Source organism: Oncorhynchus mykiss, chromosome 25, assembly GCF_057628025.1.
Source record: "Oncorhynchus mykiss isolate SJ-2025 chromosome 25, ASM5762802v1, whole genome shotgun sequence".
In the NCBI taxonomy this organism is placed as follows: domain Eukaryota; kingdom Metazoa; phylum Chordata; class Actinopteri; order Salmoniformes; family Salmonidae; genus Oncorhynchus; species Oncorhynchus mykiss.
The window spans coordinates 8,166,713-8,191,614 of record NC_143046.1 but is presented as its reverse complement, the minus strand read 5'-3'; the positions used below and the strand labels follow the sequence as shown (position 1 = coordinate 8,191,614).

General features: G+C 44.4%; 1 protein-coding gene and 1 long non-coding RNA gene across 14 annotated transcripts in view; both read right to left on the bottom strand.

Moving 5' to 3' along the window:
- Positions 1-24,902, bottom strand: part of LOC110504481 (TNFAIP3-interacting protein 1) — a 33,173-nt gene that overhangs the window by 2,995 nt on the left and 5,276 nt on the right. Inside the window, exons 1-17 of one of the 13 annotated variants that reach the window (XM_090220014.1) lie at positions 23,484-23,762; positions 22,916-23,002; positions 20,146-20,344; positions 16,366-16,515; positions 15,832-15,926; positions 15,115-15,174; positions 13,444-13,644; positions 12,216-12,310; positions 11,614-11,761; positions 10,782-10,883; positions 10,324-10,389; positions 9,768-9,899; positions 4,235-4,363; positions 3,977-4,117; positions 2,802-2,927; positions 2,530-2,583; positions 47-160 (exon numbers count right to left, since the gene is read on the bottom strand). In XM_090220014.1, coding sequence (XP_090076140.1) covers positions 47-160; positions 2,530-2,583; positions 2,802-2,927; positions 3,977-4,117; positions 4,235-4,363; positions 9,768-9,899; positions 10,324-10,389; positions 10,782-10,883; positions 11,614-11,761; positions 12,216-12,310; positions 13,444-13,644; positions 15,115-15,174; positions 15,832-15,926; positions 16,366-16,515; positions 20,146-20,344; positions 22,916-22,951 — 1,848 coding nt within the window. In that variant the 5' untranslated portion in view covers positions 22,952-23,002; positions 23,484-23,762. Of the gene's footprint in view, positions 1-40; positions 254-2,520; positions 2,584-2,801; positions 2,928-3,976; positions 4,118-4,234; positions 4,364-9,767; positions 9,900-10,323; positions 10,390-10,781; positions 10,884-11,613; positions 11,762-12,215; positions 12,311-13,443; positions 13,645-15,114; positions 15,175-15,831; positions 15,927-16,365; positions 16,516-20,145; positions 20,345-22,915; positions 23,003-23,483; positions 23,784-24,902 lie in introns of those variants that run through there. The other 12 variants (XM_090220006.1, XM_090220008.1, XM_090220013.1 and 9 more) reach the window with 12 other exon arrangements.
- LOC149971527 (uncharacterized) lies at positions 17,757-19,365 on the bottom strand. The gene is made up of 2 exons (XR_016491743.1): positions 19,228-19,365; positions 17,757-17,880 (listed from the first exon to the last, which is right to left on the bottom strand). It is a non-coding gene; the product is annotated as an uncharacterized LOC149971527 (long non-coding RNA).

Genomic DNA, 24,902 nt, shown 5'->3' with positions numbered 1-24,902 from the left:
GCAAAACAGTTTCCACTAATAAATCTATTGTGATACGGACCCTTACCGGTGTGAAGTCGCTACGTTCCGTTTGCGCTACACTGTCGGCGGCCGCGGCGATGTTGAGGATCCTGGGTTGTATTGTCCGGACGTCCTGTCCCGGGCCTCCTCCTGGAGCCACCTGCATAAAGGGACCACAGTAGGGAGGGCTCAGAGGGCCGTTCATGGTGCCTGAGGAGGGGTCTGAGGTACGCCTCTCCTGCTGCTGCTGGCCCTACCAGGGAACACAGGGAGACACACCTCGGTGACCCCGGTCAGAGCAGAGTAAAGCAGGGCAAGCAGGCAGGTAGAGGAAGCACAGCGTCCAGTCACTTGGATTTATACAACAGATCTAGCAGAGGAATGTTCCAGTAGTTTGAGATATAACTGGAGTAAAGCACAGCCCTAGTTGGTGCTCCTCAAACAGACAAGAAGTGAAGCACAGCACACAGCCATTTGTACTTATCTAAATCAGGAGAAATCCATCCTATTGCTGTCATTACTTCAGGGATGTCTTTAAGTGCCATGTGAAACTAGACTGATAGGGCTTGTCTTCACATGACTGTGGTGGTAAACCAGTCTGTCTGACTGAGGGGTTAGCCTATAATACCTGTACGAATGGACTAGGATCACCACAGCCATGTGAAGACAAGCTAAACCCGTCTATAGTGGGAGATGAGAAGAGGCCCGGTGACTACAGTACCCGTCTATAGCGGGAGATGAGAAGAGGCCCGGTGACTACAGTACCCGTCTATAGTGGGAGATGAGAAGAGGCCCGGTGACTACAGTACCCGTCTATAGTGGGAGATGAGAAGAGGCCCGGTGACTACAGTACCCGTCTATAGTGGGAGATGAGAAGAGGCCCGGTGACTACAGTACCCGTCTATAGTGGGAGATGAGAAGAGGCCCGGTGACTACAGTACCCGTCTATAGTGGGAGATGAGAAGAGGTCCGGTGACTACAGTACCCGTCTATAGTGGGAGATGAGAAGGGACTGAGGCCCGGTGACTACAGTACCCGTCTATAGCGGGAGATGAGAAGAGGCCCGGTGACTACAGTACCCGTCTATAGTGGGAGATGAGAAGGGACTGAGGCCCGGTGACTACAGTACCCATCTATAGTGGGAGATGAGAAGAGGCCCGGTGACTACAGTACCCGTCTATAGTGGGAGATGAGAAGAGGCCCGGTGACTACAGTACCCGTCTATAGTGGGAGATGAGAAGAGGCCCGGTGACTACAGTACCCGTCTATAGTGGGAGATGAGAAGAGGCCCGGTGACTACAGTACCCGTCTATAGCGGGAGATGAGAAGAGGCCCGGTGACTACAGTACCCGTCTATAGCGGGAGATGAGAAGAGGCCCGGTGACTACAGTACCCGTCTATAGCGGGAGATGAGAAGAGGCCCGGTGACTACAGTACCCGTCTATAGCGGGAGATGAGAAGGGACTGAGGCCCGGTGACTACAGTACCCGTCTATAGCGGGAGATGAGAAGAGGCCCGGTGACTACAGTACCCGTCTATAGTGGGAGATGAGAAGAGGCCCGGTGACTACAGTACCCGTCTATAGTGGGAGATGAGAAGAGGCCCGGTGACTACAGTACCCGTCTATAGCGGGAGATGAGAAGAGGCCCGGTGACTACAGTACCCGTCTATAGCGGGAGATGAGAAGAGGCCCGGTGACTACAGTACCCGTCTATAGCGGGAGATGAGAAGAGGCCCGGTGACTACAGTACCCGTCTATAGCGGGAGATGAGAAGAGGCCCGGTGACTACAGTACCCGTCTATAGCGGGAGATGAGAAGAGGCCCGGTGACTACAGTACCCGTCTATAGCGGGAGATGAGAAGAGGCCCGGTGACTACAGTACCCGTCTATAGCGGGAGATGAGAAGAGGCCCGGTGACTACAGTACCCGTCTATAGCGGGAGATGAGAAGAGGCCCGGTGACTACAGTACCCATCTATAGCGGGAGATGAGAAGAGGCCCGGTGACTACAGTACCCGTCTATAGCGGGAGATGAGAAGAGGCCCGGTGACTACAGTACCCGTCTATAGTGGGAGATGAGAAGGGACTGAGGCCCGGTGACTACAGTACCCGTCTATAGCGGGAGATGAGAAGAGGCCCGGTGACTACAGTACCCGTCTATAGCGGGAGATGAGAAGAGGCCCGGTGACTACAGTACCCGTCTATAGTGGGAGATGAGAAGGGACTGAGGCCCGGTGACTACAGTACCCGTCTATAGTGGGAGATGAGAAGAGGCCCGGTGACTACAGTACCCGTCTATAGTGGGAGATGAGAAGGGACTGAGGCCCGGTGACTACAGTACCCGTCTATAGTGGGAGATGAGAAGAGGCCCGGTGACTACAGTACCCGTCTATAGTGGGAGATGAGAAGGGACTGAGGCCCGGTGACTACAGTACCCGTCTATAGCGGGAGATGAGAAGAGGCCCGGTGACTACAGTACCCGTCTACAGTGGGAGATGAGAAGGGACTGAGGCCCGGTGACTACAGTACCTGTTTATGATGCTGCATCTGTAGTCTCTCCAGCTTGCATCTCTCCCTCTGGGCCTGGACAAGATGTCAGAGGAACAAACCAACAGAAATGGATGAACACACATCAGGAAAACCCACACATGGCAGGTGGAGGAGATGAGAACCCCCCCTAGTCAATGCAAATTGCTGTGAAACAGTCTGCATCCCAAGAGGCACCCTATTCAGTGCACTATTCGCCAGGGCCCATAGGTATGTGCACTACATAGAGGAAGCAGATGAAAGCAGCTCCTAACCTGATTGGTGAGGTTGGTCACCTGACCCTGCAGCCTCTCCACCTGTCTCCTCAAGTCCTCCTTTTCCTCATTCATTCGTTCCCTGTCGCTCCTCTCTTTCCTGAAGTCCTCCTCAAAGATCTTCACCTGAGAGAGTAGATACAGCAATGGGAGGAGGATTACCTCGGGTACTAAGTTGGTGAGGGAGGAGGATTACCTCGGGTACTAAGTTGGTGAGGGAGGAGGATTACCTCAGGTACTAAGTTGGTGAGGGAGGAGGATTACCTCGGGTACTAAGTTGGTGAGGGAGGAGGATTACCTCAGGTACTAAGTTGGTGAGGGAGGAGGATTACCTCAGGTACTAAGTTGGTGAGGGAGGAGGATTACCTCGGGTACTAAGTTGGTGAGGGAGGAGGATTACCTCGGGTACTAAGTTGGTGAGGGAGGAGGATTACCTCGGGTACTAAGTTGGTGAGGGAGGAGGATTACCTCGGGTACTAAGTTGGTGAGGGAGGAGGATTACCTCGGGTACTAAGTTGGTGAGGGAGGAGGATTACCTCAGGTACTAAGTTGGTGAGGGAGGAGGATTACCTCAGGTACTAAGTTGGTGAGGGAGGAGGATTACCTCAGGTACTAAGTTGGTGAGGGAGGAGGATTACCTCAGGTACTAAGTTGGTGAGGGAGGAGGATTACCTCAGGTACTAAGTTGGTGAGGGAGGAGGATTACCTCAGGTACTAAGTTGGTGAGGGAGGAGGATTACCTCGGGTACTAAGTTGGTGAGGGAGGAGGATTACCTCAGGTACTAAGTTGGTGAGGGAGGAGGATTACCTCAGGTACTAAGTTGGTGAGGGAGGAGGATTACCTCAGGTACTAAGTTGGTGAGGGAGGAGGATTACCTCAGGTACTAAGTTGGTGAGGGAGGAGGATTACCTCAGGTACTAAGTTGGTGAGGGAGGAGGATTACCTCAGGTACTAAGTTGGTGAGGGAGGAGGATTACCTCAGGTACTAAGTTGGTGAGGGAGGACGATTACCTCAGGTACTAAGTTGGTGAGGGAGGAGGATTACCTCAGGTACTAAGTTGGTGAGGGAGGAGGATTACCTCAGGTACTAAGTTGGTGAGGGAGGAGGATTACCTCAGGTACTAAGTTGGTGAGGGAGGAGGATTACCTCAGGTACTAAGTGTGTCTAACTGACCTGTTCCTTTAACACCGTTATCTGAGTGAGAAGCTCCTGCCTCAAGTTACTAGGCATGTCGTCATGGTTACCACTGGTGCCCTGGCACGGTGGCTGCTGGGAGGACGGGGGAGGATGCAGGTTCAGGGCCTTTTCTAAAGCCTGAAGGGTGGCAGAGGGAGACAGTAAATTAGAACACAGTACACACATACACAGTGTACACACACACACACACACACACACACACACACAGTACACACACACACACACGATAGAGACCCTGTTGAGGCGTTGTATCTCCTTCTCCTGGTACTCTCTCTGTTTACTGAGGGGCAGCAGCTGATCCTGCAGGTAACGAATCTTCTGCTTCAACTCTGTGGTCTCAGAGTTCAGACACTCCTTCTCCCCCTGAAAGCATTCATACAACATTACCATAACCTGATTCGACTCCACCTTTTCAGAGTTCATTCAGTTTAAACCAGACTGAAGGATGTCAAATTCTGATAAGTAATGTTCCAACATGTCAGAGACTGTCAGGTTAAAGGTCATCTGATGGTGACCTAACACTGACCAACATCATATCATAGTCAACCTGGCATGTTTTTGCAAAAAAGGTTCTACCCCCAAGCCATCAGACTGCTGAACAGCTTCTACCCCCAAGCCATCAGACTGCTGAACAGCTCCTACCCCCAAGCCACCAGACTGCTGAACAGCTCCTACCCCCAAGCCACCAGACTGCTGAACAGCTCCTACCCCCAAGCCACCAGACTGCTGAACAGCTCCTACCCCCAAGCCACCAGACTGCTGAACAGCTCCTACCCCCAAGCCACCAGACTGCTGAACAGCTCCTACCCCCAAGCCACCAGACTGCTGAACAGCTCCTACCCCCAAGCCACCAGACTGCTGAACAGCTCCTACCCCCAAGCCACCAGACTGCTGAACAGCTCCTAGCCCCAAGCCACCAGACTGCTGAACAGCTTCTACCCCCAAAGCCACCAGACTGCTGAACAGCTCCTACCCCAAGCCACCAGACTGCTGAACAGCTCCTACCCCAAGCCACCAGACTGCTGAACAGCTCCTACCCCCAAGCCACCAGACTGCTGAACAGCTCCTACCCCAAGCCACCAGACTGCTGAACAGCTTCTACCCCCAAAGCCACCAGACTGCTGAACAGCTTCTACCCCCCAAGCCACCAGACTGCTGAACAGCTCATCAAAATGGCTACCCAGACTATTTGTATTGAGCCCCTTTATTATTTACACTGAACCTTGCACTGGACTCTACCCACACATACTACACTGACAGTCCCAACACACACAGACTACATATGCTCACACACACATTTAATATCTATCCTGATTACCTAGTCACTTACCTACATTCCCTTCAGAACGTATTCACATCCATTGATTTATTCTACATGTTGTGTTACTGCCTGAATTGAAAATGGATTACATTTAGATGTTTTGCCAGTGGCCAATGGGGACTTTAATACAGTCACAGAGTTTAATGGTCAGAAAACGGAGTATGGATCAACAACATTATAGTTACTCTACAATACTAACCTAAATGACAGAGTGAAAAGAAGGAAGCCTGTACAGAATAAAACATATTCTAGAACATGCATCCTGTTTGCAACAAAGCACTAAAAGTGAAACTGCAAAAGATGTGGAAAATAAATGAACTTTTTGTCCTGAATACAAAGTGTTGTATTGGATTTGCCCCAAACATATTAACGAGTACCACTCCCCATATTTTCAAGCATGGTGGGGGCTGCATCATGTTATGGGTATGCTTGTAATCATAAAGGACTGGGGAGTTTTTCAGGATAAAAAAAAAGAAATGGAATGGAGCTAAGCACAGGCAAAATCCTAGAGGAAAACCTGGTTCAGTCTGCTTTCCACCAGACAATGGGAAATGAAGTCACCTTTCAGCAGGACAATAACGTAAAACAAGACCAAATAGACACTGGAGTTGTTTACCAAGAAGGCAGTGAATGTTCCTGAATGGTCGAGTTACAGTTTTGACATAAATCGACTTGAAAATCTATGGCAAGACCTGAAAATGGTTGTCTAGCAATGATCAACAAACAATTTGACCGAGCTTGATGAATTTATAAAATAATTTTACAAATATTTTTAAAAAAATGGGCAAATGTTGCACAATCCAGGTGTGGAAAGCTCTTAGAGACTTACCCAGAAAGACTCAAAAATATGTAATCAAAGATGCTTCTACAAAGTATTGACTCAGGGGTGTGACTACTTGTGTAAATTAGATACAGTTTAAGTCGGAGGTTTACATACACTTAGGTTGGAGTCATTAAAACTAGTTTACATACACTTAGGTTGGAGTCATTAAAACTAGTTTACATCCACTTAGGTTGGAGTCATTAAAACTAGTTTACATCCACTTAGGTTGGAGTCATTAAAACTAGTTTACATACACTTAGGTTGGAGTCATTAAAACTAGTTTACATACACTTAGGTTGGAGTCATTAAAACTAGTTTACATACACTTAGGATGGAGTCATTAAAACTAGTTTACATACACTTAGGTTGGAGTCATTAAAACTAGTTTACATCCACTTAGGTTGGAGTCATTAAAACTAGTTTACATACACTTAGGTTGGAGTCATTAAAACTAGTTTACATACACTTAGGTTGGAGTCATTAAAACTAGTTTACATACACTTAGGTTGGAGTCATTAAAACTAGTTTACATACACTTAGGTTGGAGTCATTAAAACTAGTTTACATACACTTAGGTTGGAGTCATTAAAACGAGTTTACATACACTTAGGTTGGAGTCGTTAAAACTAGTTTACATCCACTTAGGTTGGAGTCATTAAAACTAGTTTACATACACTTAGGTTGGAGTCATTAAAACTAGTTTACATACACTTAGGTTGGAGTCATTAAAACTAGTTTACATACACTTAGGTTGGAGTCGTTAAAACTAGTTTACATCCACTTAGGTTGGAGTCATTAAAACTAGTTTACATCCACTTAGGTTGGAGTCATTAAAACTAGTTTACATCCACTTAGGTTGGAGTCGTTAAAACTAGTTTACATCCACTTAGGTTGGAGTCATTAAAACTAGTTTACATACACTTAGGTTGGAGTCATTAAAACTAGTTTACATCCACTTAGGTTGGAGTCATTAAAACTAGTTTACATCCACTTAGGTTGTAGTCATTAAAACTAGTTTACATACACTTAGGATGGAGTCATTAAAACTAGTTTACATCCACTTAGGTTGGAGTCATTAAAACTAGTTTACATACACTTAGGTTGTAGTCATTAAAACTAGTTTACATCCACTTAGGTTGGAGTCATTAAAACTAGTTTACATACACTTAGGTTGGAGTCATTAAAACTAGTTTACATCCACTTAGGTTGTAGTCATTAAAACTAGTTTACATCCACTTAGGTTGGAGTCATTAAAACTAGTTTACATACACTTAGGTTGGAGTCATTAAAACTCGTTTTTCAACCACTCAACACATTTCTTGTTAACAAACTATAGTTTTGGAAAGTCTGTTAGGAAATCTACTTTGTGCATGACAAGTCATTTTTCCAACAATTGTTTACAGACAGATTATTTCACTGTATCACAATTCCAGTGGGTCAGAAGTTTACATACACTAAGTTGACTGTGCCTATAAACAACTTGGAAATTTCCAGAAAATAATGTCATGGCTTTAGAAGCTTCTGATAGGCTAATTGACAAACTCAGTGCCTCTGTGCTTGACATCATAGGAAAATCAAAAGAAATCAGCCAAGACCTCTGAATTTTTTGTAGACCTCCACAAGTCTGGTTCATCCTTGGGAGCAATTTTAAAACACCTGAAGGTACCACGTTCATCTGTACAAACAATAGTATGCAACTATAAACACCATGGGACCATGCAGCCGTCATACCACTCAGGAAGGAGACGCGTTCTGTCTCCTAGAGATGAATGTACTTTGGTGCGAAAAGTGCAAGTCAATCCCAGAACAACAGCAAAAGGACCCTGTGAAGATGCTGGAGGAAACAAGTACAAAAGTATTTATATCCACAGTAAAACGAGTCCTATATTGACATAACCTGAAAGGCCGCTCAGCAAGGTAGAAGCCACTGCTCCAAACCACCATAAAAAAGCCAGACTACGGTTTGCAACTGCACATGGGGACAAAGATCGTACTTTTTGGAGAAATGTCCCCTGGTTTGATTAAACAAAAATAAAACTGTTTGGCCATACTGACCATCGCTATGTTTGGAGGAAAAAGGGGGAGGCTTGCAAGCTGAAGAACACCATCCCAACCGTGAAGCATGGGGGTTGCAGCATCATGCTGTGCAGGTGTTTTGCTGCAGGAGGGACTGGTGCACTTCACAAAATAGATGGCATCATGAGGCAGAAAAATTATGTGGATATATTGAAGCAACATTTCAAGACATCAGTCAGGAAGTTGGTCGCAAATGGATCTTCCGAATGGACAATGACCCCAAGCATACTTCCAAAGTTATGGCAAAATGGCTTAAGGACAACAAAGTCAAGGTATTGGAGTGGCCATCACAAAGCCCTGACCTCAGTCCTATAGAACATTTGTGGGCAGAACTGAAAAAGCGTGTGCGAGCAAGGAGGCCTACAAACCTGACTCAGTTACACCAGCTCTGTCAGGAGGAATGGGCCACAATTCATCCAAATTATTGTGGGAAGCTTGTGGAAGGCTACCCGAAATATTTGACCCAAGTTGAACAATTTAAAGGCAATGCTACCAAATACTAATTGAGTGTATGTAAAACTTCTGACCCACTGGGAATGTGATGAACGAAATAAAATCTTAAATCACTCTCTACAAAATCACTCTCTCTTACTCTACTCTCTTAAAATAAAAAGGAGGTGAGATTATTTTATCCATTTTGAATCCCGGCTGTAACAACAAAATGTGGAATAAGTCTGAACACTCTGAAGGCCCCGGAGACTACACGGAAGGCCCCGGAGACTACCCCGAAGGCCCCGGAGACTACCCCGAAGGCCCCGGAGACTACACGGAAGGCCCCGGAGACTACCCCGAAGGCCCCGGAGACTACCCCGAAGGCCCCGGAGACTACACGGAAGGCCCCGGAGACTACCCCGAAGGCCCCGGAGACAACCCCGAAGGCCCCGGAGACTACTCTGAAGGCCCCGGAGACTACTCTGAAGGCCCTGTACATGCGAATATTACATCAATTATCTTAACCTGGTATCCCTGCACATTGACTCAGTACTGGTGTGTGTGTGTGTGTGTGTGTGTATATATTAGCACTCTGCATTGTTGAGAAAAGGCTCATAACTAAGCATTTCACGGTTAAGTCTACACCTGTTGTATTCGGCGCATGTGACAAAATGTAACATTACATCAGAAAAATTTGCACACAGAAGAAGTTATTAGGATAATTCAGTTGCTACTGGCAGCCTGCAGTACCTCGGTTGGCCTTCAACTTGAGATACTCAATGAGAGGGGGCAGCACTGAGCTAGCCCGCAACGTCACTTCCTGGAGTAGCTTAATCTGTGCATGTTATGTCTACATACATATTTGATTTCCTTGGCTTCAAATGAGCTATTTTGAGTCCATTGTGTCACAACAGACTGGTGAGAAATACTCATTGGACCGTGGCTGAGTGGGCTGGAGCGGTTCTCCTCCACGCTGACATGCACGTGTTCCCAGCAGTGAAGACCGGACACACACACACACACACACACACACACACAATGTTGTGTACGTTGTTGGGTTTGTATATGTCTTGAGGACATGGTTGGGTCTATACTAGGTTTCTGTCTGTTCTCACCTGTACATTCTCAATCTTGGACTTGGCGAGCAGCAACTTCTTATCGTAGTCCCGCTGCCTCTGTTCTCGCTCCGCCTCTAACTCCTGCACGGCCTTCTGGGAGTCCGCTAGCCGCTGACGCAGGTCTGTGATCTGATCGGGGGGAGGTTCAAACTCTTAAATACAGGGAGTATGTCTTTTCAACGAGACACATGATCAGAATCATCATTTCAGACTCAGAAGAATGATGTGGAGCAGTTTAGGGTTAGCCCCAAATCTCCGAGCCGTGGAAGTGTGTGTGGGCGTGTAGGTGTGTGCGTCTCAGTGTGTGGGTCTCAGTGTGTGGGTGTGTGGACCACAGCAGGAACAGTGAGTACCAGAGAGGTGAGGGGATTTCTGATGTGTCACTAGAACATGTGGTTGACACACACACACACACACACACCCTGGGTGTCATCAGAGTACACACCACTACATCTTCTCCATCAACACACACACACACAGGTTACTATATGAACACAGTGTGTGTGTGTGTGTGTGTGTGTGTGTGTGTGTGTGTGAGAGAGATAGAACATACCTTCTGTTCAAACTGTGACTTCATCGAGTTCCACTGGGCATCCCATTGCTTGTTAACATCCAGTACCTGTTATCATCATCATCATCACAACAGAAATATGACTGAAACCAATACGTCATGTACACATTTTTTCACAGACTCTCTCAAGCGGGAACACGAACACCTTATCAAGACTGTGTCCCAAAATGTCTCCCTATAAAAAGTGCACTACTATGTATTGACCCAGATCAAAACTAGTGCACTACTATGTATTGACCCAGGTCAAAACTAGTGCACTACTATGTATTGACCCAGGTCAAAACTAGTGCACTACTATGTATTGACCCAGGTCAAAACTAGTGCACTACTATGTATTTTTTTTAAGGGAATAGGGTGTCATTTGGGACATACACATTTATAACAAAGACTTTTTTTTACGTGGCAAGAGAACACCTGGTGTAACGTTGAGAGGGACTCACATCTTTCCTCTGCTTCTCTAGAAGCTTGATCTTCTTCTCGTAGGCCTCTGGGTCACAGGGCTTGGCCAGGGCTTTCTCCATCTCTGTGGCATTCCCCCTCCGCTGTAGTACAAGGGATATAAAACATGATGATTCTTTAAAAACAAAAGGAATAATCCAATTCCAAACCTGTTTTTGTTGTTGGTATTTGTTTTCATTAGATCCCACTGTTGATACAGTGACAAAAAGCCCCCCCCCCCATGTCAGCAATCACATTTTCAAGACATAGGACTTTCAAAAAGCTAACTGTCAAAACATCACAATGATGCGTTTCGCAATAAATGATTAGAAAAGTAATTCATTCACAGACAACCACTCTGCAACAGGACAAGGATATGAAACATACATTGCTCTTAAAATTCCCCGCACTAGTACAGATCACCATCTACACAAGTCCTGTCATAAAAATAAACATGTGCTTTTTTGGGGAAGTCTCTCAGACATTCTACAGTGACCAAAATGGGACAATGTGAAAAAAAAGCATTACAGTAGTACTACTGTCAATCACATCCCCATACTGTACAGTACGTTAGGATGAGACATCAGTCATGGTAACTATTCTACTACCGCGATGCCTGGCAATGACCTGACTCATACTGCCAATGCTCAATACGGAAACTAGAGTATTTAAAAACTGGAGTGTTTACTGTAACAGCGCACATCCTGAAATGATGCTGTGGCTTCCTAGACGTCTATGCTGATCAGTCCCCCCCCTCTCTCTCCCCCCCAGCTTTTAATGTGCTCTGAATCAGACAGGTGCCATTCCATCCATTCTGGGGAAGGATTTCCATACCTTCTGTGGTGTGCTGACCTCCATCTTGGATCTAACGCTGGCAGTTTCCTCTTTCACCACGTCTTCTTTGGCTTCTGGCTGCCCCTCGCTCTCTGCCGCGGTCTCTCCTGCTCCCGTTACCTGCTCTTTCAGCTTCAGGTTCTCTGGTCTGCAGTGACCAGCAGGGTTAGTGTTACTATGCAGTTATAGAGATATCTGGACTATGTATCACAGTGTTTAGTAGGAGGAATGTGCTGCTTGGCAGAGCCCTAGAATATTCTCTGGGAAGACCCTACAGCCCCACTGAGGTAGGGAGAATATTAGGGCAATTCCAGGAATCATCAGAAACAAAACGTTGACCAACTGTCTCTTCACTTGAAGCTTTGTAGTTGCTGGACAGAGAATCATTGTGAAAAAGAAAAGTGAAAGTCCACTTATAATTTACTGACTACCAAGAGTTTATTGCCTTTATTTAAGCTCAATAAACTCCAACAAAGTACTAAACTTGACTTAGGAGCAGAAAACAGGATGAAGCCAACCGTTTCAATTCACAATAGTAAATGTAAACTCCTCCTCTCCCCTGGGGAGATGAAACCGAATGCAGAGAAAATACAACAACTCACCTCAACAGTTCCACATCTCCATTTCTGTACTGAAGGTCTTCCTCCATCTTCTTTCTCAGCTCGCTGTTCTCGTGTCTGAGCTGCTCACAAAGAGTCTAGACGAAAACAGAGGGACACGCATTAGTAACACAGCACTGTCCTCCTGTACCAGGACACACCCCCCCCTGACCGAGGCAGTCCCGTTCTGTTCCCCCTTTTCCTTCCCCATCGGACTCCATCTCGACCACGGTCACCATGGGACGCTCGATGGTGAGAGACTTCGGCCTGCCTACGGCCTGTGGGCCGACCAAGGTCCAGCGTCACCCAGGCGCCCGTGTCTGAGACATCAATTCCCTTCTGCCCACTGTTCTAGCCAACTACTCTAATACTGGCACCATCGTCACTCACTTTGGCAATCTGAGGAACCGTAGAAGGACTACAACATTGTCTTGAACACCCTTGTTGGCACAGGGAAGAGAATAATCATATCTGGCCCGATGCCGTACTATAGAAAGGGTTCGGAAAGTTACAGCCGCCTCGCTGCCCTAAAGGAGTCCCTGAAGAAACTTTGCACAGACAGGAACGTCTCTGTGACAATTTTGACTTGCTGTGGGAGCAACCAACACTCTTTTAAAGAGAGGGGATTCTCCCTAACCACAGTGGTTCCAGGATGATCTCCTTCAACATAGTGAACCTCTAGGCTAGTGCTCCAGTCCCCCCCCTGTCATAATAAGCAATAGTCTGGGTGGCCGGACTATTTACAGCAGTTCTTATAGCTTGGGGGCAGAAGCTGGTAAGGAACCTTTTGGTTCTAGACTTGGCGCTCCAGTACCGCTTGCTGTGCGGTAGCATGGAACTCTGCCACCCCAGGAAACTCAAGCTAGCAATAAAACCCGATAAAAGAACACCTTACAGCATATAAAGAGACATATACATACATATATATACACACACACACACACACACACACACATATATATATATATATTAAAATGAATTTGTATTGTATTTTGAATTATATGATGTATTGTGTTATGCATTTCATTTGTTGTGTTTCGTTTCCTATTTGGACCCAGGAAGACTAGACGCTGGTTTTGCAACATCATTTGGTTCAGCATCAGGAATGACAAAATACACAACTGTTATTCGCTATTCAGGTCACATGCTGAATTTCCAGTCTTTGAAATACCTGTGTGGACATTTGTCTACTTGCCTGGCTGTCTACCTGCCCCTCTCCCCTGTCAGTTACCTGTAGGAGGGAGGTCCTCTGCTCGTTCTTCTGGACCTTGGAGGAGAGGTGGTGGAACTCGACAGCCATGCGTCCCAGGTGGGCTAGGAGCTGGTTGGGGTTGGACGCCTCAGCAAAGATACTGAAGGAGCTTTCTAGACGCTGTAGCTGACTGGTTAACTCCTGGTTCTCCTGAGGAAGCTGTCCTGTTCCTGCACCAGCCTGGAGATCAAATCAAACTTTATTTATATAGCACTTCCAAAACAATACATTTCTAGACAAATATGACATTAAGATAAAATAACATTTTTTTTTTTGAGAGAGAGAGCGTTATATGATAGCAAAACAAAGAGGATCTGAGAAACACAGATCAGAAGCTCTGTACTGCCATACTGACTGGACAGGACTCCAATCAAGTAATGTCAAAAACAACATATTTCTAGTTCTCCAGTTTCATGGATACGAGATGTATAAAAATAAGGACAAATCCCATCTGGATCATACAGCCTGTAGATAGAGTCTATCCCTGCGTGTTGTATTGATTGATCAATCATGTAAGTAATGCTCCATATCCTATATGCAATGCAGGGCTATTACATGTTGCGCAATATTGTACAACGAAGCAAAAACCCCATTAAGATCGACTCCGAGCTGATGAAACATTTAGAAGAAGCTCAGTCTATAGACGTGTGAAAATGTGTCACAGTTTTCCTATACTTTTGGGTGATGATGCATTATATCAGCGATAGTCATTTGATTCTATACCATATCAGTCCGGAATATTCTGTGACTGACATTCTTCCCTGTCAGGCATTGTGTGTGTGTGTGTGTGTGTGTGTGTGTGTGTGTGTGGTCAGTAATAAATCGTGGACATTCCCTGTGCTGACTCATGTCGAGCTACCAGTATTGAGTTAGTTGGCTGTTAGTTGACTCACTAGAAAAGAGACACAGGAGAAGTTCCTGATATAGAAAACATGACCAAAGACAACCGAGAGCTAAGGAAATGAAACTTGAGGAGCCGCTCTTAGATTCTTCACCAGGTATAACGACCATGTTCAATGGTTTTTAAACCTCTTAACTCTAGTAGGCATTTTCTAAAACGACATATGAATATTGTATTACTACCCTCATAAAATACATTTTGGGGGTCCAGAACTCTTAAGTCCTACAAACACAGGCCTGTCCAGTCAGTATGGCAACATTGTCCCCACGTTGGTGAATGAGAAATCGGAAATAAAATATGACACCAATTGCACCTTGACCTATGTTGTATGTTCTATGAACATAGAGCATGGTTCATGGTGTTTATGGAGGAAGAGGCATAGCTTTTAAATGATACATCACTCTCTATTTTCTGATCATATTGTTGTTCTTGTCTGGCCCTGTACAGGGCCCAAAACAACCCCCCAGTTTAACAGTGTTGACTGGAAGTTATAACTACACACACACACACACACACACACACACACACACACAGAGTCCAATTCTTGCTGAACTTGAGCCTTCTAGACACAAACAGATTGAGTGGTCCTGAATGTAGGCTACACACTGTACACACACACACACACACACACACACACACACACACACACAACTTTATGGATTAAACTGAACCAATTACATAAAGAACCTGGATCGTTTCCAAACATCCCTGTTATTGTTAGCTAGCCTCGTATGAAAACTAGTACTTACCGGCAGGGTATCGGAGGTCTTCTGTTCCATATTCACCACCTCAAACTCGGACAGACCTTCCTACAAGCACCAAGGAGGACAATGATCCAGACTGGTCGGTATTAAAGGGAGACTTCAGGATTTTGGCAATGAAGCCCTTTATCTACTTCCTCAGAGTCCGACCAACTCACCTTTTTTTATTTGTATGCCTCTGTATCCAGTAAGGGGGACGTTAGAGGTAGTTTCCCCGAACCAAGGCTAACTAGCAGTAGCGCAATGACTGGAAGTCTATGAGAAGAGCTAGCATGATGCACTAATGCCAGTTAGCGACTTCCTTAAAGACTACACCCCCCCCCCCCCCCCCCCCACAAAAAAAAAATAGTTCACCCAACTCTGGGGAAGAAAAAAGGAACTTCATTGCCAAAATCCCAAACTATCCCTTTAAGTAAACCAATACGACTATTTAGGTAACCAATATGGTTTGACACTTGTAGCTACAATGCATTGAACGTGAGTGAACCGTTCAAAATTAAACTACTTTCAGTTAGCTTTCGCTGGAAGCCAGAAACCAGTTGGGACAGACATAAAAAGCACACCACCACCAGACATGTGAATGTTATGTTTCAGATGTAGGCTAATGAGGCTGTACTTATTATTGAGCAAGCTGAGCAGCCCAGCACATTATCTATAAAATGTAAAGTACTCTATAGCTATAAAGTAAAATCTCTGTTTACTTACGCTGGGCTGATCATGATGTAGGGCCTTGTCCGTTGAGAGACACGACTGACTCGGTCTCTGGTCGTTACTGGGCTGGCGGTGAAGCTTCCCCTGACCTGAAACAGTTAGGAGTCACATCACGGTTATAGGGTCAAAAAGACATTCAAAATAGCTTCTTATCAAAGAGCAATTTCTCAAGCAAGAATTTTTGCTAGGAGTGTCTGGGAGGGGTATGAAAATGAGCCGTTATTGACAGAGAGATTAGGACCTCCTATTGGTCTATTACCTAGTGATGTCACCAAGGCCAAAACTCCATCCCACCAAAACAGGCTGATATTTCAGGTGGTATTTTCAAATCAGCTCTTACACTAAAATGACATTATCATTTTCACAATATTACACCAACCTCAGTGTGGAAATGTATATTTACAAATTATTATTATTTTTTTTTTTAAAACAGGACAATCACGTTTTTGATTGCACTGGGCCATTGGTGATAACATATTGCTGCAAATCATGAATAATCAGGTAGGAAACCCATCTCTGATACCATACCCTGTGTCTCAGTCTGAACAGGTCCTCCCATACACAGACTGGTAGCGAAGCTGGAGGTAGAAGACTTCAGGGCCTCGTTGTCTCTGACCAGCTCCTCTACACGCTGACGCAACTTAGAAGCCTCCCACTGAGACTCCTCCAACAGGTCTCCTACACACCAAACCATTAGTAACAACCGTATTCACAGCAGTAACAAACTGCTCCTACACACCAGACAGACAGACGGTTAGAAACGTCTTGATTTGAAGTAGTCACTTGTTCATTTTGGGTTGGTGGCATATAGATGAATGTTATAGGTCATGTCGACTGTGAATAATACGTGATGGGTAGACGGTAGCTAGTGTTTCTGATGACTAACAACTAAAATCATGCTGACCCTGAGAACATTACTCATTACAGAGAAACAGCACACAGCCAAAGAATGGACCACACCAACTCAACAAAAATAAACAAGGTCACACAAGTCACTAGAGAAACTCCCTGCAAAACGTTACAGCACACAGCCAAAGAATGAAATCAGGTCTAACCACATTGTTCCTACAAGGCTATGAGAATATGTACCCATCATGTATAGGTCACAACACTAATCTCGACAGAGGAGTGTGATGAGGGTTGAGGGGGTTGAGGGTATGGGTCTTGAGATCTGTCAGATAGATCACATGTATACTACCGGTCAAAAGTTTTAGAACACCTACTCATTCAAGGGTTGATCTTTATATTTTCTACATTGTGAATCATAGTCACATGTGCCGAATACAACAGGTGTAGTAGACCTTACAGTGAAATGCTGAATACAACAGGTATAGTAGACATTACAGTGAAATGCTGAATACAACAGGTATAGTAGACATTACAGTGAAATGCTGAATACAACAGGTATAGTAGACCTTACAGTGAAATGCTGAATACAACAGGTGTAGTAGACCTTACAGTGAAATGCTGAATACAACAGGTATAGTAGACATTACAGTGAAATGCTGAATACAACAGGTATAGTAGACATTACAGTGAAATGCTGAATACAACAGGTATAGTAGACATTACAGTGAAATGCCTACTTACGAGCCCCTAACCAACAATGCAGTAAAAAAAAATAAAAAAGGATAAAAATAAGAAATAAAAGTAACAAGTAATTAAAGAGCAGCAGTAAAATAACAATAGCGAGACTATACACAGGGGGGGTACCAATACAGAGTCAATGTTAGTTGAGGTAGTATGTACAAGTAGGTAGAGTTATTAAAGTGACTATGCATAGATGATAACAACAGAGAGTAGCAGTGGTGTAAGGAGGGGGGGGGGGGGGGCAATGCAAATAGTCCAAGTAGCCATTTGACTAGATGTTCAGGAGTCTTTTTTTTCCTTTGGTTGCACGTTTAACATGCCGATAGATATTTGGTCAAACGGATTTAGGTTTCCCTGCATTAAAGTCCCCGGCTACTAGGAGCGCCACCTCTGGGGGAGCGGTTTATTGTTTGCTTATGCAGGAATAAGGCTCATTCATTGCCGTCTTAGTGCCTCTGATTGTGGTGGAATGTAAAACAGCTACGAAGAATAAGGATGAAAACTCTCTCAGTAGGTTGTGTGGTCTACAGCTTATCATGAGATACTCTACCTCAGGCGAGCAATAGCTCGAGACTTCTTTAGATATCGTGCACCAGCTGTTATTTACAAAAACACATATTCCGCCGCCCCTCGTCTTACCAGACAAGTTCTAGTTCTGTTCTATCCTGCCGGTTCATCGTATAACCAGCCAGCTGTATGTTCATATTGTCATCGTTCAGCCACAACTCCGTGAAGCATAAGATGTTACAGTTTTTACAAGTCCCGTTGGTAGTTTAATCTTCCGCATAACTCGTTTGCTAGCAGAATGGAAGGAAGTGGGGGTTTATTCGATCGCCTACGAATTCTCAGAAGGCATCCCGCCCTTCGGCCCCTTTTTCTCCGCCTCCCCTTCACGCAGATCACGAGGATCAGGGCCTGTTCCCGAGGAAGCAGTATATCCTTTACGTCGGGATTCTGCTCGTCCGCGGTGAGTAATCACAGTCCTGATGTCTAGAAGTTATTTTCTGTCATAAGAGACGGTAGCGGCAACATTATGTACAAAATAAGTTTAAAAAATAAAGTTGCAAATACACAAAACGTCTGCCTTCTCCGGCGCCATCTTACAAAACTATTAAATAACACATGTAGTAACCAAGAAATGTTCAATCAAAATATATTTTATACGTGAGCTTCTTCAAAATAGCCACACTTTGTACACTCTTGACATTCTCTCAACCTGCTTCACTTGGAATGCTTTTCCAACAGAGTTCCCACATATGCTGAGCACTTGTTGGATGCTTTTTCTTCACTGTGCGGTCCGACTCATCCCAAACCATCTCAATTTGGTTGAGGTCGGGGGATTGTGGAGGCCAGGTTATCTGATGCAGCACTCCATCACTCTCCTTCTCTGTAAAATAGCCCTTACACAGCCTGGAGGTGTGTTGTGTCAATGTCCTGTTGAAAAGCAAGTCAAGCAAGTCTTCTTATTGTGTCCTTTAGTAGTGGTTTCTTTGCCGAAATTTTTACTATGAAGGCACATGTTGAGATGTGTCTGTTACTTGAACCCTGTGAAGAATTTACTTGGGCTGCAATTTCAGAGGCTGGTAACTCTAATGAACTTATCCTCTGCAGCAGAGGTAACTCTGGGTCTTTCATTACTGTGGTGGTCCTCATGAGAGACATCATTTTTTTATTTTTTTTAAATTTTATTTTACCTTTATTTAACCAGGCAAGTCAGTTAAGAACAAATTCTTATTTTCAATGACGGCCTGGGAACAGTGGGTTAACTGCCTGTTCAGGGGCAGAACGACAGATTTGTACCTTGTCAGCTCGGGGGTTTGAACTCGCAACCTTCCGGTTACTAGTCCAACGCTCTAACCACTAGGCTACCCTGCCGCCCCATCATAACGCTTGATGTTTTTTTGCAACTGCAGTTGAAGAAACTTTCAAAGTTCTTGAAATTTTTAATGACGGAATGTCATTTCTCTTTGCTTATTTGAGGTGTCCTTGCCATAATACGGCCTTGGTCTTTTACCAAATAGGGCTATCTTCTGTATACCACCCCTACCTTGTCACAACACAACTGATTGGCTCAAACGCATTAAGGAAAGAAATTCCACAAATTAACTTTTAAGAAGACACACCTGTTAATTGAAATGCATTCCAGGTGACTACCTCATGAAGCTGGTTGAGAGAATGTCATGAGTGTGCAAAGCTGTCATCAAGGCAAAGGGTGGCTATTTGAAGAATCTCAAATATATTTTGATTTGTTTAATACTTTTTGGGTTACTACATGACTCCATGTGTTATTTTATAGTTTTGACGTCTTCACTATTAAATTGTACAATGTAGAAAATAGTAAAAAATAAAGGAAAAACCCTTGAATGAGGTGTTCTAAAACTTTTGACCAGGGGTGTAGTTAACCCAGGTCTACTGCTGTACAGTGGCATTGGTACAATGCCACAAGTCCCTACAATAACCCAGGTATACTGCTGCACAGTGGCATTTGTACAATGCCACAAGTCCCTACAATAATACAGGTAGATGAGGGGGATGTTGTTTAAAGACATGTTTTACATGGCGTATAATCATTTAAAATTAACCCAGAACTCAAATCTGCCGCAATTTGGTCAGATGCCCACTTATGTGTCTATGTTTTCTGTCCACAAGAGATTAGGACCATAATAAAGAGCTAGACCAGAGCGGTAGGCTGTGTCACAAAAGCAGGTACGGACGGACCTAAGCTCTTGAGTCCCTTCATCCTCTCTCGGAGCACGCTGTTCTCTTCCAGTAGTAGTCTATAGCTGCTCGCTCCAACGCTGCTGCCCTCCTCCCTGGCCTCTCTGGCCTTAGCTTCGCCCCCGCCTGGGTCGTAGATATGATAGGGCCCTTTTCCTTCCATTGCCACGGATTCACTTACCAGGCATGGTGCTGGGAACTGGAGGAACAACAGAACAGAAAAGTCAATAGGAAAGAACCAATAGAAAAAGAGAGGCAGAGCTGTGTGGGAGGTTTCAGTTAGGGGATGTGTTTTGACTATGCTCAGTAACTTTTGTGACAGTACGGGGAAATAGGCCCATGTCATGTTTACCGTTTGTGATGGGAGAACCTAGACTTTAGTAGCCTGGTCCCAGATCTGTTTGTGCTATCATGTCAACTCCATGGCATGGCAATGAATGACAAGGAGTTGACAAACAGATCTGGGACCAGGCTAAGTCAATAGCTCTAGCACACAAGGCTAAGGGGGAAACTAATAGACATTGAGATGATCTTTAGCATGACATTACAAAATGCAAATCTCATACTACCTCCTACAGGAGGAGAAGTACCAACCTCCTACAGGAGGAGAAGTACCAACCTCCTACAGGAGGAGAAGTACCAACCTCCTACAGGAGGAGAAGTACCAACCTCCTACAGGAGAAGTACCATCCTCCTACTCCCTCATATCCAGTGCATTCTGAAAGTATTCAGACCCCTTGACTGTCTCCACATTTAGTTACGGCACAGCCTTATTCTAAATTGATGTAAGAACTTTTTTTATAAATCAATCTACACACAATTCCCCATAATGGACAAATTGAAGAGGTTTTTAGAAATGTTTGCAAATGTAAAATAAAAAAACAGAAATACCTTATTTACATAAGTATTCAGACCCTTTGCTATGAGACTCGAAATTGAGCTTAGGCGCTTCCTGTTTTCATTGATCATCCTTAAAATGTTTCTACAACTTGATTGGAGTCCACCTGTGGTAAATTCAATTGATTGGACATGCTTTGGAAAGGCACATGTCTATATAATGTCCCACAGTTGACAGTGCATATCAGAGCAAAAACCAAGCCATGAGGTTGAAGGAATTATCCGTAGAGCTCAGACACAGGATTGTATCGAAGCACAGATCTGGGAATGGGTACCAAAAATTTCTGCAGCATTGAAGGTCTCCAAGAACACAGTGCCCTCCATCATTTTTAAAATGGAAGAAGTTTGGAACCACCAAGACTCTTCCTAGAGCTGGCCACCCGGCCAAAATGAGCAATAGGGGGAGAAGGGCCTTGGTCAGGGAGGTGACCAAGAACCTGATGGTCACTGACAGAGCTCCAGAGTTCCTCTGTGGAGATGGGAGAACCTTCCAGAAGGACAACCATCTTTGCAGCACTCCACCAAATCAGGCCAGCTCCTCAGACGGATGCCACTCCTCAGTAAAAGGCACGACAGCCCGCTTGGAGTTTTCCAAAAGGCACCTAAACACTCTCAGACCATGAGAAACAAGATTCTCTGGTCTGATGAAACCCAGATTGAAGTCTTTGGCTTGAATGCCAAGCGTCACGTCTGGAGGAAACCTGGCACCATCCCTATGGTGAAGCATGGTGGTGGCAGCATCATGCTGTGGGGATGTTTTTCAGCGGCAGGGACTGGGAGACTAGTCAGGATCGAGGGAAAGATGAACGGAGCAAAGTACAGAGAGCTCCCTGATGAAAACCTGCTCAAGAGCGCTCAGGACCTCAGACTGGGGCGAAGGTTCACCTTCCAACAGGACAACGACCCTAAGCACACAGCCAAGACAACGCAAGAGTGGCTTTGGGACAAGTCTCTGAATGTCCTTGAGTGGCCCAGTCAGAGCCCGGACTTGAACCCGATCTAACATCTCTGGAGAGACCTGGAAATAGCTGTGCAGCGACACTCCCCAGCCAACCTGACAGAGCTTGAGAGGATCTGCGGAGAAGAATAGGAGAAACTCCACAAATACAGGCGTACCAAACTTGTAGCGTCACACTCAAGAAGACTTGAGGCTGTAATCGCTGCCAAAGTGCTTCAACAAAGTACTGAGTAAAGGGTCTGAATACTTATGTAAATGTGGTATGTCAGTCTTTTAAAAATAATAATAATAATAATTTAGACACATTTGCAAAGATTTCTAAAATCCTGTTTTTGCTTTGACATTGTGGGTTATGTGTGTAGATTGATAAAGGGGGAAAAAAAGCTATTTTAGAATAAGTCTGTAACGTAAACTAAAATGTGGAAAAAGTCAAGGGGTCTAAATACTTCCCGAAAGCGTTCGAGGAGAAGTTTTGTTACATAAAAAAACATTGTTTTGGTTTCCCACTAAATCCTTTACAATGCAAAGAGTCACATATGAACGTCACCATCAGAGGGGACTTCTGTAAAAGCTATTTCAGGACACGATCATTTAAAATATGTAACTTACAAACACTGATGTGGTCAAGTCATTGAGTGAGAACAACGTTGTAAAAATGCTATTAAAAATGCCACACTGGAGAATGCCTGAAAAATTACCATGCAATAATAAAAAACGGAAGTTCCAGACAGAAAAGATGAGAAACAAAGACATTGTACAGTAGTAACCAGACGATTAGTAGTTGATCTCAGTTGCAAAATAGAATAACGAAATGAAAGACAAAATATATATATAAAACCAATTGAATTGAAACTGGATGTTGTCATGAGATGTGATGATGTCCACCGAGAGACAAGACAACATGACCCAACTCACTCTGTCTTTTCGGCCTTTCTTTCTTTCTTCGTTCATTTATAGATTAGAAGAAGAGACGACTAAAGTATCCAGTCCAGAAAACAGTCCCTGATTAGATGACAAGCGAGAACAACATATCTCGCGGTTCAGTAGTTAGGAGCGACATCCTTGATAGTTTCACCGCTGGCTTTAGTTAACGATACAATTACGACTAGCCATGGAGCTAGCTAGCTAACTAGTCATTTCAGTTGCTAAGATGCCGAAAAAAAAACATTAGTTAGTTAACGTTAGCTAACAAAGTAGTAAATCGGACTGTATAGCAAGCTAACATTTAGCTTATTTGAACGCTAGCCCTTTTCGCGTTAGATAACGTTATATATCTAAGTGAAAGTATTTCTACAAGATAACGTCCTGGCTAACAAAGTCATACAAATTATAGCTAACATGACACAATATATAATGGATAGCAAACGAACTAGTCATTTGTTACGCAAAAAAAAAAACAGTGTCTGATTCCAGACAACGTAGCTAGCCAACTTTCTATAAATGTTCATGGTAAACAAAGAGATCTTTGGCTTATGTTAGCTACCTTTCTGCTTCAGTGGCTCCATCCATTTACCCAGACACCAATTGCGGAAGTGGCCTCTGCTGTAACCTGGGAAATTCCACCTCGCTGTCGTTTGATGTTGTAAACAGTTGTGGTTGACAAGCGGAGCGACCAATGCAGAAGCTTGACACAGGCTGTGTTAATCTTTAAAGAAACCGTGCAGTTTGTTGTTGTTGCTCCAAACCTTGGTAGCTCAGGGATTGATTGGGGGGGATGGATGACGGCAGCCAGAGCAAGGCTTGAACCCGTGACCTTAAAGCTAGAATCCTTAGTTGAAACAATAACAAAGCCGTCAACCCGCCTCTGGTTTGGTAAAAAGCTGAGGGATGGACCTGGACATATGTAACCACTCTCAAATTCATAGACTGAGCTATAGATGCTAAGTACTGACTGTCCATGATACCACAATTATGATTTGAACCATGTTATGAGGCTATACAGTGTGCGTGTTTAAATGTATGTTGTTTACAAACATTGGTGTAAAACAAATTTATATTTCGGGTTGAGATGGGGTACGACTGTTGAACTAATCTCATTAATTGCTTATAAATTATATTCTTCAAGAATCAATGGCTATATGTCATTCATTTATAAGTCCCCCAAAATATGTAGCAACTAAGGATTTTAGCTATAAGCTCTGCACCTCAAGGCAGAGGCTGTAGTACAGTCACAGACTTCACTACTCCTTTATAGCTCTGCACCTCTAGGCAGAGGCTGTAGTACAGTCACATAGACTTCACTACTCCTTTATAGCTCTGCACCTCTAGGCAGAGGCTGTAGTACAGTCACAGACTTCACTACTCCTTTATAGCTCTGCACCTGTAGGCAGAGGCTGTAGTACAGTCACAGACTTCACTACTCCTTTATAGCTCTGCACCTGTAGGCAGAGGCTGTAGTACAGTCACAGACTTCAATACTCCTTTATAGCTCCACACCTCTAGGCAGAGGCTGTAGTACAGTCACAGACTTCACTACTCCTTTAAAAAGCTCTACAGGATGAATTACTATTTCCATGATGTTCTATCTACAGTGAGGGAAAAAACGTATTTGATCCCCTGCTGATTTTGTACGTTTGCCCACTGACAAAGAAATGATCAGTCTATAATTTTAATGGAGGGTTTATTTAAAACAGTGAGAGACAGAATAACAACAACAAAATCCATGTCAAAAATGTTGTAAATTGTTTTGCATTTTAATGAGGGAAATAAGTATTTGACCCCTCTGCAAAACATGACTTAGTACTTGGTGGAAAAACCCTTGTTGGCAATCACCGAGGTCAGACGTTTCTTGTAGTTGGCCACCAGGTTTGCACATATCTCAGGAGGGATTTTGTCCCACTCCTTTTTGCAGATCTTCTCCAAGTCATTAAGGTTTCGAGGCTGACATTTGGCAACTTGAACC